This window comes from Taeniopygia guttata, chromosome 1 (assembly GCF_048771995.1).
Source record: "Taeniopygia guttata chromosome 1, bTaeGut7.mat, whole genome shotgun sequence".
NCBI classification, from domain to species: Eukaryota; Metazoa; Chordata; class Aves; order Passeriformes; family Estrildidae; genus Taeniopygia; species Taeniopygia guttata.
The window spans coordinates 9,057,452-9,073,316 of record NC_133024.1 but is presented as its reverse complement, the minus strand read 5'-3'; the positions used below and the strand labels follow the sequence as shown (position 1 = coordinate 9,073,316).

Genomic DNA, 15,865 nt, shown 5'->3' with positions numbered 1-15,865 from the left:
AAGGGAGAGGAAATGGAAAGGATCCCCACCAAACTAGGCATGAGCTGTACAGCTTCTGAGAGCACTGGGCTGGGAGTTGTGACACTGAATTCATTGTATCTTGTAATTCCCTATATCTGTAACTTTTTTTCATTTCGAATGTGTAACATGGAAAATTACAGTCTTTATCAAAAAACTTTCTGCTTCAGGTGGGAGTTGTTGGAAGAACAGGAGCTGGTAAATCAACACTCACAAATTGCTTGTTTAGATTTCCAGAGGGATGTGAAGGCAAAATAATTATTGATGGAATTGATATATCAACTATTGGACTCTATGACCTACATGGAAATCTTAACATCAGTCCACAGGTGAGACATGGTTGAGAGGTAACTATTTTTTCTTTTTTGACTAACGTAAGACATCCAGTTTTTGGGAGATCTCAAAGTCCACAGGATTCCCAGAAACAGAGGTACCAGTGGAATTTTGGCAATTACATGGAAGAAGCTTCAAAACATGGAGACTGCAAATATGACATTAGGTTTTATATGCTGTGTTTAGTTTAACAGTCTTAGCTGGATAAAAATGTAGAATAGCTACATATGGTGTTTTCAAGTTCTGCCTGAGGGCAAAAGTATTTTAAAATAGGTCCAACTATGTTTGAAGCACTTTATAGGGAATAAAGTGATGTATAGACAAGTTATGTATTATGTATTTAAACCAATCTGCTGTGGTCTGTCATGTAGAGCTTACTTTTTACTTCAGAAGAGGGCAGGAAACCCAAAGTTAGGTCATGTATTATTAGGATTATCTTCATGCTGGTAACAGATTTATGTTGAAATGCTCTCATATAAAGTAAAATCTAGGACACAAATTCAATGGTCACCTGAAGTCTTTCTGCACATTCCCTGAATGTCATTCATACAAACATTTTTGTGAATGGATGATCACACTCGCAATTAATTTATCTGATGTTTTTCAAAGGGAGGCTTTGTTTTTTTCCTAGCCTTTTAGGAACTGTAACACTGGTAATATTTCCTGTGCATATCTACCCACAGACCATGAATAAAGATGATGTTAATATTTAAACCAAAATAGATCGGGATTTCCAATAAAGAGATGATTAAAAGAAAATACCTAAAGATTCCTGCAAATTCTTGGCTGCTTTTCCTCTGAGAACTGTACTTTGTTAGGGGAATCACAAATTCACCATTTTTTTATCATAATTTCTAATTTTGATACAGCTTTTTTGATGTAACTATATTCGCAAAAATAAAAATACAAGACCAAAGATTATGCCACAGGTTTTCAGAACACAATTCATATATATTTGGTTGTAACATTTGTCTTGTTTTAAGCAGCTAATGCTCTACAAATCTGAACAACATCTGACAGTTGTGAGTTACACAGTGTTTTCTCAACTGCAGTAGCAAGTCTGATTTACTGTGGGTGTAGTATATTGGATCCACAGGCAGACCACTGAACTGAGAGGAACCCAGTAGTGCAGTGAACTTACAGGCTGGGTTCAGGATAGAACTGAAAGGTGAAAAAAAGGGGGACTGAATCTTGTGAAGAGTAGGTGGAGTCTGGAGTGTTGAACTGCATAGGTCAGGAGAGCAGATGAAGGTAAAAATCTGGGAGAAAAACAAGGGTATGGCAAATCCCAAAGCTGACAGTGTGTACATAACTTCTTCAGATCAGCCAAATACACCTCATACAAACAGCTTTTAAGAATCACATTAAAGTACAGCAAATTAATGTTGTTTTAGTGCAGGTAACATGAAATTTAAATGAAGAACAGACACAAGTTTTGCTACCACTTCAACTGTCCTGTTTGGTCACCGAGCTCCCTCAAAATTGTCACTTTTCTCTTTGCATGTGACTTGCTAGTGACTGTTGTTGGCCTCTTATGCATTGTGACTGCACCTGGTCAAGGTGTCTGTTCACCATCTCTAGGAGCATTTCTGGCTAGGGTAATTTAAGAGATAAATCACATCTCTATAGTTCAGCGTATAAATCTCTGCAGGTATTCTTGTTGCTGAATATGTAATCTTTCCTATAGGAAATTAAGGATATTTAACTTAAGAGTCAAAGCCTTCTAATTTTTCTTAACAGTGCTCATGAGTGTTTCAGTGCACACAGCATGCACAAAAAATCTCTTGCCCTTTATGTTTCACTTTACTGAAGAACTGAGCTCACAGAGACCGCATGCAATTTTTATCCTCCTGTTCACCAGCTTCAAACTGCTGCAATTTCCCTTGCAAAGATCTATTCCCAAGATTATTTGTCTCAGTTCCTTCTGCTAAGGTAAGGATTTATGACAGCCTATTTTAGGATCATGTTGGAATTGTGTATTCACATTCTGCTGCTGTTTGGGATCCCATCTTGTTTTCTGGGACACTGCTAAACCACTTTTTGGTTTATCCAAGTAGATATCCAAGTGGATACACTTGGAAATCACTCTGATCTTGAACTGTAGGAGGTGCTGGAGCTGTATGACTTAAAGGATTTTGTCCAGTCACTGCCAAAGAAACTCCTCCATGAGATTTCAGAAGGTGATAAAAATCTCAGGTACATAATTGAGTGCTAATGCTGTTATTTTCCAGTACTGTAAAATTATGTGATCCTTCCAAAGAATTTACTTCAGAAGGTATCAGGATGGAAATGACACATCTCCTGTCATTCTCAGTAGAACTATTCTGGTAGTGCAAGTTTCTTTGAGGTGACCAGCTGGTCACAGTGGTATAAATTCTGATGGCCTGTGCTGTATGGGAAGCCAAGGGAGTAGACTATTTTCAGCTCAAGTATGTAAGTAAGTGTAAAGAAGGGGGGGCATGGTGTTGCAACTCATGCAGCACCTCATTAGATTTGTGTAGAAAAGTGCTCATTTATTTAAATTAAGAAAAATAAATCAAATCAGAAAAAAACCCAACAAAAAACAATGAACCAAAAAAAACCCCAACAAATTAGAAACTCACTAAAGTGCAGAGAGCTTATTCTTTTGTTTTATTTGCTCAGGCAAAACAACTCAGTTTTAACTTTGAAACATTAACCCATAATTATGCAAGGAAGGTGACACTTGAAATAAAAGAACTCTAAACTGAGGAGACAGATATTGAAGCTTTCAGCAGCAAAGGGATAGGTCTTAAATAGTGTACTGAATACCAGCTGGAATTTTTCTGACAGGTCATTTTCAGGAGGACATTTCTGGAAGGTGCATACTACAGCTAACATAAAGAAGTATCCAAACTTTTACAGTATTAAAAAGTGTTTTAGCATTCAATCTGGCTCATTCCTAGTGCCCACTATAATGTGAATAGAAAACTGAAGACTGGGTTTAAGATTCAAAGTTTAGCCATGGGTGTTGAAGAGTCTAACCTTAACTACTATTGATATGCTGAGCAAGAAGAAATAAAATTCTAAAGCAGAATGAACATATTTCAGTAGTTTTTTCAGAAACATAAAGTATTGCTAAAAAAGAAATACAAGATCTCTGCTATTCCATATATATATTGGTGCAATGTTTTTTATTCCATATAAAACAACTGACTTACTCAAGAGCTCCTTGCAGCATTGCTGTTTACTACAGCTAAAATCTGTATGTATTGAACAGGTTTCTAAAAATTCTGATTTTATACAAATCACTTGTTTTTATCACACTGGCACTGGGACAACAGAATGAAGCAGGGAATTTCATGAAGAATATTAAAACTATTGCATTAGTAAAGACTAATTGAAAAATAAATCTTACTTTTGACATGCTGGTCTTAACTTGAAGTAAGGTAGTTCTTGAGGCAATAAATGTGCCCCATTAAGTCAGTTTTCCTTCTGTGATTTCTGAAAAACTGAAAACCATATCTTACATATCTAATTGAGCATTACAAAACACCATTGTGAAAAAATCCCAAAAAATGCAGTCAGGTGGAGCTGCCCCTTTGCAGGTAAATATTAATGTAAACCTCCATGCTAATTACAGAAGCCAGACAAGGTTATGTACACTTACTTGAAGTGTCAGCTAAATATATTTGCTTCTGTAGGCCACATAAATAACAGTTTCCATTTTATTGCAGTTCCTGAAGTTCTTGAAGTTTAATACCATGTAATCAATCTTCTCTTAAGAGAAGACCCCCATCAACTGCTTAAAAAACCCAACAAACTGAATAAAGCTCCTGGGTACAGCCCTGTTATATTAGTTTAATACTGATACCTGATGTATCAAGTACAATCTTAATTACTTGCCCAAGATAAAGTTTTGGGCACGTAGGCTAGGGGAGGAAGCCATCAGTACCTCAGAAACCAATCCCTTTTGCAAAAGAAAATAGTCTGAATAAGGCATCAGTGCATGGCAATTTTTACTTTATTTACTTTTATTTGTGGGGAGAGCTTTCTGTGCTTACTGCCAGGCTGACAAAACCTTTCACTTCCAGCTACTTTCAGAATGCAGCTGGGAGAGCTGCAGACTGAACAATGGCAAAGCCTGAGAGAAAAGAAAATGCTGGACTAGTGTCAGCAAAGCCATTCCTTTTCTTTCAGCAAGCTGTACCACTCATATTTGACTCTAACTTCTGAAAAGGGGGTGCAGTGGAGGCAGAAACAGCAGGAAATGCTCCTGCTGTGCTTCCATGCAGCAATAGCTTACCAAAGCAAACCCCCTAACAGGCTTAGGGTGGGCAGGGAGAGGCTTTTGCCTTAAGCACATCAGCCAGGGTCTGCAGCCTCTCCTTACACACCTGATGTTGGATACTCACTCCAGGAAACCACTGAAGGGCCACTTGGCTGAGTTCAGAACTGACTCAACCCACCAAACTCCAGGGCACCAGCCAGCACAACAAAGTCATGTGCTAGCTCTACAGCTTGGCACACACCCCTGACCTTCCTCCTCCAAACAGGAATTCCCTGAGCTTCCTTGGTATTTGGGAATTGGGTTCCAGTCTTGTCCCGTGGGACTGCTCAGAGGAAGAGTGGGACAGGCAGGGGAGCAGAGCAGACCTGAAGAATGAGGCTCTTAAGGGGCCATTCCCTTTCACAGGAAGGAGCATGGAGCAGAACCTGCTTTTGTCCTGCTCCCACTTCATTCCTCACAGAGTTCGAAAATCCCACATGCACCACCCTCTCAGGAGCTGCTTCCCTCAGCCCGGCTTGTTGCCCTTGCTCCACACTTTCCTGGCAGTATCACAGGAGGAACTAGAAAGAAGTGAGGAGGAACTCTCACTTTCCCTCACAGGAAGAGACACATTTCTGCTTTTTGCCAGCTTTGAAACACATTTATGAAACACTGTAATTGTTCAGGCTCTGCAGACTTGACAGCTCCCCAAGACAAGACAATGTACAAACTCTCTCACAGCTGACACCACCTCATCTTCTACACTTCAAAGAAATTTGAGGAAGACAGAATTTCCTTGAGAAAGTGAAAGAAGACAGATCCAAGGGGTAGAAATTGCTTTTATTTAAAAAATCTAAAATGTTATTTATAAAATGCATTTCATCATCTGCACAGGGAAACAATTAGGGAACACACAATTGTTGAGGCCTCTTGATGCTTTCAGAATTTCAATTCGCCAAACGAGGCTTAGCTAGAGAAATTGGTTACACACCTACCACCACAGGCAATCATAAGGATTACAGAAATATTTCAGCCTTCAAGTATCAGCTTTTTTACAGAGAGACTTTTGGTAAGTAGCCCATGTGCATACCTGGAAATATGCACCTACTGCAGTGGACTCGCCTTTAAAGTTCAATTGTTTATGCCAAAATGCAATATTAAAAGATACAAAATAAATAATTCAGAAAATTTAATAAATAAGGATGCATTGTGATATCCAGTGTATAGTAACTTCTCTTCTAAAAAATCCAACTTATATAGATCTCTGAATAAATATCCTTTTGTGAATTCCATTTTTACAAGTAAACAATCTGCTCTTCCCTTCCCAGATTAACACTGAAGGAGATTTAACTCCCCCAGGGTGAGGGAGGATGTGAAAGAAAAAAGTACTTCATTTATTTGCTTTGAGAGTTTTAACAGCTCCTACCTAACTTGTCCCAAAACTGCAAAAGCTTTTAATAGTTTAACTTCTCTGTGATGTGGTTCTGTTTCTATATAGGTCTGCTTGTTTTACACGGTGCATTAAAGACATGAAGACCAAAGTCCTACAGTAACTCCAGTGGATTTTGAGATGAACTTACAGCAGGGCAGAAGGAAAGGCCACAATGACTCTAAAGAATTGGTACAGATGTTGAACACACACATTTACGTCTGCAAAGCAAAGGCCCCCAGCAGCAACTGAGGACTGTACTGCATTCATCCATGGTGTCATTGAAGAGGCACTTCTTTCACTGCAGGCATTTTACTTACTGGAAGTTCCATACAGACTTAGTTGGGGTCACTTTCAAAAAGGCACAAAGCAAAAAAAGAATCCTCAAATAAAAAAAAAATCCTGGTTTTCAACTCAGGAAAATTAAGCAGATGTCAGCAGTACTTTGGGAATCCTCTGTCAAGTTAAACAATGCTGATGGAATGGCTGTGTGCAACTGATTCAATTTAAGAGGTTTTTAATTGGATTACTTCAAAGATGCATTTAGACAATAGCTATGCAAACAGCTGAATCAGCACAACTGATTTATGGCAGTGCCATGAATCAGGCCTACTGCCAGGAGAGTAATAAGCCTATTTTAATATAGTCATAGGTTAAAACAATAAATCTAAGCCCCACACTTTATATTAGCAAGGTTAATACAAAATTATTCTGGAGAAGACAAGAACATCCTTAAAACCACCTGTTACTAGAGCTTACCTGATGAAGACTGGGATGATGGATGTTGAAACCAGTCTTAGCTGAGTGACATGTTTTTTTGGCAGGAAGTTCCAAGCAAATAACAGAATTCAGCTGGTGGTTGATAATTGCTTAATCCCTCCAACGAGAGAACTGTCACCAATTCGGTTTTTTTTCAGATCAATAACTTTGTTCTCTTCACAACACATTTTCAAGGTACTTAGATAGTGATTTATTTGCCTAAAAGAGAGTCCTAAGAAGTGTCACCTCAAACTCCAAGTTACACACAACACTGTTTCTTTCCCAATAGGACAGCTAAAAACTCTGTGAAGTTTAAAATAGTGATATGAAAAAACTTAAACCGCATAAGAGCTCAAAAGCACAAAGTAGTTGAGTCAATTTTCATTTACTAGGGCTACAGGAACTACATTTCATCCAGGCCATCCCTTCTGTCCCACACTTTCTCCACGAGGACAGTATGGCTTGGGGTACTTCAGGGAGAAGGTATCACACACTTGTAAAGGCAGAATAATGAAATTTGTGTTGGTCAAATCAAGGGAAGACAGGCAGGTGTGGTTTCAAGATAATAAAATCACTGTATTTTTAAAATAAGGCTGGGGCAGGTATGAATATTTGGCAATACACCCTCGTTCTCTGTGGAGAACATCAGTGGTAAAACAGCAGCACCTGTGTTTAACCATCACAGACAGGTCAGGAATGAAGCTCTTGGAGACCAAGAAACTGCACTGGCAAGAGCTACGTTTTCAATAAAGTTTCCTAATCATGGGACAATTTGCCACAGAGCATACCATGGGACAATTTGCCACAGAGCATACCATTATGCTGTTATGAACAGCAGAAGAATCAAGTGAATGCCTCAGTCTCATTTAAGCTGCAAAATGCCTTTAGGAAAGAAGCTTAAATGCTCAAATGGCTCAGTCTAGTAAATAAGTGTAAGCACTGCCAGTGCTCTGTGCATTAATGCTGCTTCACAGTCCTTCCAAGTAAATACATGGATGCAGGAATACCTCAGTACCACATCATCTCAAACCTTTGGTCACACTCCCTTTTTACTTTAAAGACACACCACTCCGGGATTTGCTAATAAAATTTAGCAAGAAAATGTGGGTGTGTCATCACTGACACTTTCATCCAATATCCTCTCTCCAAGTAAACACAGCACACTTCAGAACTCGTTTGTACCTTTAAAGTAACATGAAGCTTTAGCACAGGTAGGTGTCCAGTAACACCTAATGGGAACAGGAGAAAACTGAATAGAATGAAGCTAAGATTAGGTTCCATCACCAGTCAGATAAGTATGGATCCTTTCGGAGAGCTGGAATGCAATTGAGAAGAGTTTCTTTTCAGTTAAAATTAGTCTTCTGTAAATGTTTGTTAGGGATTTCTATAGCACTGACTTGGAGAGGCCAGGACCCAGCAAGAATTCCTGCCTGGATGGCTACACCCGTCACAACTGCCAGGTCGGGATCTACAGAGGTGTTGGGTTCCTTTCCAAAGAAGTCCCGAATAACTTCACGTATTTTGGGAATCCGTGTGGAGCCTCCAACCAACACAATTACATCCACTTCTGCTTTTTGCAGGTGCCCTTCCTGCAACACTTTTTCAATGGGCACAAGAATCTTCTCAAAAAGGTCCTTATTTAACATCTCAAACAGCTCCCGAGAGATTTCTGTTTCAAACACAACCTCCACAAAATTGTCCTCTACTTTGGAAGTGTCTCCAAGATTTTTCAGGTCTTTTGTGTTTTGTGAGGCCTCGCCCTTTAGCGCACTGATTGTTTTTACCTGGCTTTTTGCAAGTTCCCTTGTAAGCTTGTTTGCTGGCAGAGTCAACAGCACCCTCAGTGTAGCTGCCTCATGGACAGTCAGGTTTAATTTAACAGCTTCCACGGCCTGTCTGAGGCGGTGAATCTCCTCTTTTTGTGTTGGCAGAGAACCGTACGTTTGACAGAGCTGATCATATATATACACCATCAACCTCTGATTGAAATCCTGTCCTCCAAGTTTGTTGTTACCTGGAAGATCAGAACAGAAGGCATCAGACAGAGCACCTTTAAAGCCCCAGAAAGCAGCACACTGCTTCACTTTCACTGGGAGATGGTGCTCAAGGGCAAGAACAAACACAGAAGTACCACAAGCACATGAGCTCACAGAGCTGTGACAACAGACAAAATGGTTGTCCACTGCCCACATGATGGATAATAATTTTCACTGTTTTGTTTTGACTGAAAGCAGTAATTACCTTAGTGATCTCTAACTAAAATCAGGGTGAAGCTGCTGAATCATTCTTGCTGTTCCACTCTAACTGGACTGAGCAGCAGCAGCTCACATCAGAACTTGCTTGCTGAGGGCAACACAGGCAGCTGGCACTGGACCTCAGAGCTGTGTGCATGCAGGCCAGCTGAAGCATGGCTGTCGCTTCACTACAGTCTGACCACACACTACTGCCAGAGCTCAGTGATCAGGGATGAATCATTCATACACCAAACACAAAACTTCTGGGTTAACAGCCCACACATTCCTAAACCCTGCTCAACTCAGCTGGCACCAAACACAAGGACACACCAAAGCACTGGTCAGTGATTTGCCAATATTCTCAGTTTGGGCAAAGGTGACCGAAAGATTTTAAACAATCCCAACCCCCCAGAAGTTTGGTCACAGTAAGTGTAACAAGCCCCAGCACTTTATTAGTGGGCACAAAAGTTAACAGACACAGAAAAAATGAAACCACAACTTACCCCTCTGGGTCAGCCAAAACCTGACTCTGTGGTCTTAACTGCTGAAACCAGCCACAGAACTAATTTTTCATGAAAATCAGCTGAGAAGGCATTGGGAAAACACTCTGTGACACGGCTGGTATTTTTTAAAAGCCCCTCCAACAGCAACCTTGCCTCCCACTCCTTGAGAAACAAAAGCATTTTTCTCACCTGCCATGGCTCGTGTGATGAACATCCCTCCCATCTTGTTCAACAGAGACACGTCCAAAGTTCCTCCACCCAAATCCACCACCAGAACATTAAACACATCAGCTTTGTGGAGCCCATAAGCCATAGCAGCAGCTGTGGGCTCATTGATTACTCGCAAAACGCTGAGCCCTATGATGAGCAGAGACAACAAGCAACACTCAGGTACACCTCAGAAAACTGCAGTTCTTACATCAGAATGACATTTGCTGTTACTTGTTGGGGTTTTTTTTTTAAGCACACTCAAGTTAAGTGTCAGATCTAAAGGAAGTACTTTCCTAAGCAGTAACATCCAATGAACACTTTTCCTTACCTAAATCCCTACCTAAAATAATACTGCTTCAGCATCAGGGTGAAATCATAAATCATAATGTGCCCAAACACACTGCTTCCAGAGAAGCTTTGCTAAGGAGATTTATTTCATGCATTCTATTTCTGTTTAAATGATTATCCAAGGGTGTTCTATATAGTCTCCCTATTTGGAGATTATAAAAAAGACTGTTTTCCCTGAAGTAAAACTTACTTCCAGCTATCTATGTCTGCATTAGCCAGCTGCACCTGTCGGTACTCAGAAGTCCTCAGCTGCTCCTCACAATAAATCCATTCTAAGCTTTTCTGTCACTGATTCACTGTTTCTATATCCTCCACAAAGACCTTACTGTTAGTGAAATAGACCTCAAGCTCTCCAAGAAAAACACTGGAATACAGAGACATCACCTGCAAGGTTAGCTGCCTTAATGGTAGAATTCCGCTGCCTTTCATCGAACTCTGCTGGCACGGAGATGACTGCCTTGGAAATGGACATGCCAAGGTTGGCTTCTGCCATTTTCTTCAGTTTCAGCAGCAGCTTAGAGCCAATGTGCTCTGGAGTGATGTGAAAGGTTTCATTAGTTGTCACAGAAAATTCAGCTAATCCATTGTTGTTGACAATCTAGAAGGATAAAGTGACACAACCCCCGAGTGAGAAATCTTCTTATGCTCCCACCAAATATTTTATTTGCATGCAGTCTCTTTATTCAGGAAAAGTTTAAATGTGCTTTTGCCATTTCTGGGCCACTTTTATTCCTTGATTAGGAGGATTATGCAAAACATGCCACTTAAGGGGTCAAAGAATATTCAGACAAATGACACCCACTATGCCCTAGTAAAACTTTAAAAATAGTTAAGACTTAGAAACTGAGGAATCAATTTCCAACTCCACATTCAAAGACAGAAGGTGTTTTTTTAATCATTAGGTTACCTTTCAGGTTTCTGAAAGGAAACAAACAGCTTGGTAGTGAAACAGCTTCTCTTAACAATATTAAAAAATTAACAAGACTTCAAAGACCACTTGCAGTACACAATTTTATTTTTTTCAACCAATTCTGCACCATGCTCATATAATGCAGGTTAGTTTTGTTAAAGCAACTTTCAAGCTCTGCTGCTGGTCAAGTAAGTAGTAATGTGCTGAAGGAAAAAACACACTGGGAATTGGGAGAAGATGTGGCTTTAAACTTTTCTGGGTTTTAGTTTTTTGCGGGGATAGGTTTGTCGATTTTTGTTTGTTTGTTTGTGCTTTTATTTTATAAATTCTGGGAGAAGTAAAGTTTCAGCAAAGCACAGTTAGCATTTCAAGTTTAAATTTATTCTTTGAGGGATGGGACTGGAAGGTTACCCAGAAACACATTTCTCAGTAGGGAAACACAGATTCCTCTGGAAAATCATTATCAGATCTCATGCAGAGGTACACATCCTCCACAACCAGTTCACTCTGCTCTCTCGATACCTCTTACAGTTTACAGGCACATCAGACTGAGCCAAATGACTCCAGGTCTGACAAGATGATCAACCACATTTCAGGTGTCATAGAACTGGGTTGGAGGGACGTTATAGCTCATCTCCCTCCAACCCCCTGCCAGTGGCAGAGACACCTTGCACTAGACCAGGTTGCTCAGAGCCCCATCCAACCTGGCTTTGAACACTTCCAGGGATGGGGCATCCCCAGCTTCTCTAGGAAGCCTGTGCCAGGGCCTCACCACCCTCACAGGGAAGAAAGTTGTTACTAATCTCTAATCTAAAACTCCTCTTTATCAGCTTGAAGCTGTTTCCCCTTGTCCTGTCACTCCAGGCCCTTGTAAATAACTCTCTCCATCTTTTTTACAAGCTTCCTTTAGGTGTTGGAATGCCACAATTAGTTCACCCCAAAGCCTTCTCCAATCTCAGTTCTCTCAGCCTTTCCTCCCAGCAGAGCTGCTCCATCCCTCTGCTCCCCTCGGTGCCTCCTCTGGCCTGGCTCCAGCAGGTCCCTGTCCTTGCTGTGCTGGAGCCCAGAGCTGATGCAGCCCTGCAGGTGGGGTCTGAGCAGAGCGGGGCAGAGGGGCAGAATCCCCTCCCTGCCCTGCTGCCCACGGGGTTTGGATCAGCCCAGCACACGGGGGGTTCTGGGCTCCAATGGCCAGGGCATGTCCAGCCTCTCACCCACCAGCACGCCCAGGGCTGCTCTGGATCTGTTCATGCCCAGCCTGGAGTGAATCCTGCAGGACATCCCTTACTGCCTGGAGGGAAGCAAAGGTGGCAGCTGCTTACCTTAAAGGGATACCTGCTGCTTTCACTCTGCAGTTCCTCCGAAGTGAAGACTTTCCCAATGAACCTCTTGGCATCATAGATGGTGTTGTGAGGATTGGCATCAGCCAGCTCCAGGCCCTCGTAGCCCACGTGCACGCCGCTGCCGGTGAAGGAGACGACGCTGGGGATGCTGCTGTGCCCGTTCTCGTCCGCAATGACCCTCACGTCCCCGCTGCCGGCCAGGAACACGCCGACGGAGCAGTAGGTGGTGCCGAGGTCGATCCCGATCACCCTGGGCGTGGGCATGGGCAGATACTGCTGTGCCAGGTAGCTGGCTAAGAGCAGGGCCAGCACAGCAGAGCCTGAAACACGGAGTTGGGAACAGCAGGGTTAGGGGAGCAAACCTCCGATCGATGCAAAGACACGGTGTGACACACTGCACCTCCCGCAGCTTTGTTTCACGCTCCGGAGCCTGGTTAGCTACCTAATTAAAATTTAATTTCCTTCTCAACAGAGAGTGGCCAGAAGTCAAGAATTTAAGGCATTAAATGTTAAACTGATTAAGGAAAAAAAGCCCAAGAGACAGCCAAGACAAAAATACCATCACACTGTAAAAATTCTATTTCTCTCTGCACATTACTGCAGTAACACAGGCTCATTAGTACTTCTGCAGGAGCTACCTATGAATGACACTAAAAAGACATCGAGTTAATGGGGCCACACAAAATCACAGTGACACTACATACTCCCAATTCTAACACCTCCAGCTTCACCAAAAGTCTGAAAATAAGGAGAGAGAAACCCATAGTACTTCATTCTGTTTCAGCCATAGCTCCCAAAAAGGCATCTTCCCATACCTCTGAATCTTTCCTGTACCTTGAAACCCAAGGGAAGACCAGTTTATATGCTGAAGAGTTTGTTGTTTAGTTGATTTTCTTTTGATTTTACTTATAATCAACAGACACAGAAAAGTCAAAAGTCTAGCATCAAGTAACACACCAGATAATTACCAAAAAAAAGCATCAACAAACAAAATCTCAACAAGAAATGTAAATAAGTTAAACTTCAAAGAGTGGGTGACCTTTTTTTTTTCCCAGCAGGGAAGGGTAGCCATTGTAGTGCTTCAAACAGACTGGTTAGAAAGCTCTAGTTTGCTCTGGGCTACAAATCTTCCCAGACATTTCTGAGCAATGTGCCACTGAGCACTCTGACTTTCACAGAATCCCACAATGGGTCAGGCTGGAAGGGAGCACAGAGGGTCATCTGCTCCCACCTCCCTGCTCAAGCAGGGCCATCCCAGAGCCCATGGCACAGGATTGTGTCCAGACACTCCTGAAATATCTCCAGTGGGGAAGACTCCACAGCCTCTCTGGGTGATCTGTTCCAGTGCTGGGTCACCGCACAGTGAAGAAATTCTTCCCCACGTTCAGGTGAATCTTCCTGTGCATCAATTCCTGCCTGTTGCCCCTTGTCCCATTGCTGAGCACCACTGAGCAGAGCCTGGTCCCTGCTCTGACCCCTCCCTTCAGGCACTGGGAAGAATAAATTGATGAGGTCCCCTCTCAGTCGTCTCTTCTCGAGGCAGAACAGCTCAGCCCCCACAGCCTTTGCTTCTAAAAGGTCCAGTCCCCTCATCATCTTTGCTGCCCTCCGCTGGACCCGCTCGAGGAGCCCCATGTCTCTCCTGTACAGAGGAGCCCAGAATTGGACACTGCACAACACAGCGAGCACGGGAAGCTCGTGCCACCCTAGAGAGCCAGCCCGGGGCGGCACCGGTGGCAGAAAGACGCGAGAGCGGAAACAAAACCCCCCAAACCCCGCAGCCCAGCCGCGCCACCGCCTCACCCAGCACAGCCATCTGCCCCGCCATGTCTGCCCGTGGCTCCGGCCGCTGACGGCTCTTTCCGGGCCGCGCGGGGAATGCAGGGAACGGTAGTACGCGTATCCCGCCCGCCCCGCTCACGTCAGCTGCTGCTGCGGGAGAGGAAACCACAACTCCCAGTGGGCATCGCGGCGCGGCCGGTTCCGGCGGGTAACAGCCCATGGGCGGGGAGCCGCGGTACCCGTTAGCTGCTGAGGCGGTGTGCGCCCGTTCACAGGCGCATGCGCGGGCAGGAGGGTTTCGCGATGGCTGCTGGGAGCTGTAGTCCCGGGCCCCCGCGCCATGGTGCTCTGCGGCCTCCCGCCGGCGTGGGGCGGCAAAGACCGCGGTGTGGCGGTGCCGGGGCAGGACATCTTCCTTTATCCCCCTCGGCTTTCAGCTGGAAGGTATAGACTTCCCTCCTCTGCAAGGGTTTGAGAGAGCCTGGCCGCCGTGTCTTTCACACGGCCAGGAGCCAGGTTCGGAAAGGAGACATTGTTTAATCTGCGCAGGGCGCAAGGTCGAAGCTTTCCTCAAATCAAGCACACCGATTCTCAAAACTTTACAGTAAATATGCATTTCAGCAAACAAATCCCACTTCACTGGCTACAAGTTAGCTGGTTCTCTTTTTTAATGGTGAGGGGAGATGTCTTTCTTACCCACCATTTAGAGAAGCAAGGAGGATGCAGGTGAAACCCGCCCCTCAAATGCATCCTGGAGGGGCAGAATTGGGAACTGCTGTAATTAATAAGGAGTAATGGATGTCAAGGTTCTTGTAGACCAGGTTTCTGTTTCAGGCAGAAGTTTAAGTTAGAAGCTTTTTAAATAGAAAATATTCATAAATGAGTAGCTGGTAGCAAACAGCATAGTGGAAGAAAAGTTAGACTAAGTCCTGTTGTAGCTATCATCTCCAGCATGTCTGTTTCTCCTAAGTGATGGAAAGACACATTACCCAGAAGTAATTTCCAGGAGTTCACTTCTTAGAAGCTTCTTTTGTATGCAAAGAAAGTGGCACTGGTTTAACTTAATAGTAAAAAATGCATTCATCCTCCGCTTATGTTTAACATATACTGCTGTGCTTCATTCTCAGCATGAGAAGGTGGAAACTCTTTGGAAAGGGAAGAGAAGGTTAAACCATTCAGCCACCTTAATGACTCATGATCTGCCTGTTTTCTAATTACTTAGGTAACTTAGTTTCTTAATTTCTTTTGGATACTTTAATCATTTTTCTTGAAGTGGGACCATTGTACTTGTGCTCTTTCTTAAGTGGGGGGAAACTCATAATAGTTGTTTACAGTATTTCTTCATCCATGTAACTCATGAGCAGGCACTTTGTGGTTTTTGCCACTGTCAGTGGATGGTGAGCAAAAAAAAAAGGTTTAGCACAAAAAGGGCATACAATCAAACTGGATTTTGCTTGTGATTTTGATATTTAATAGCAGCTTTTTTTAATACATAGGGACCATCTGAAATATGACACTGCAGAGTGCAGATATGTAGGGATGTGTTTTTAAAAGATTCTGATATAAGCCCTGCATCTCAGAGATTTTTTTTCCTTTTCTGGATTACAGGCCAAGCTTTGGTTTTTGTCCTTGAGGTTAAACCTCTAAGAGACTTTGGGATCACTTGTTACCATACCTGCCCAAGGACAGAACTCAAATATCCCTTTTCTGTATAATTTCCGTTCTATTTCTCTTTAGCAAAGCAGCTTAATGAATTCAGTGTGTCAGT

The 15,865-nt window shown here is 42.7% G+C and overlaps 1 protein-coding gene across 1 annotated transcript; it reads right to left on the bottom strand.

The window, feature by feature from the left end:
- Window positions 1-5,400: 5,400 nt before the first annotated feature.
- HSPA13 (heat shock protein family A (Hsp70) member 13) lies at window positions 5,401-14,234 on the bottom strand. The gene is made up of 5 exons (XM_030262868.4): window positions 14,119-14,234; window positions 12,295-12,635; window positions 10,447-10,660; window positions 9,694-9,861; window positions 5,401-8,781 (listed from the first exon to the last, which is right to left on the bottom strand). The coding sequence occupies exons 1-5, from the start codon at window positions 14,141-14,143 to the stop codon at window positions 8,111-8,113; spliced, it is 1,419 nt and encodes a 472-aa protein (XP_030118728.4). The 5' UTR covers window positions 14,144-14,234; the 3' UTR covers window positions 5,401-8,110.
- Between the last annotated feature and the right edge of the window lie 1,631 nt (window positions 14,235-15,865).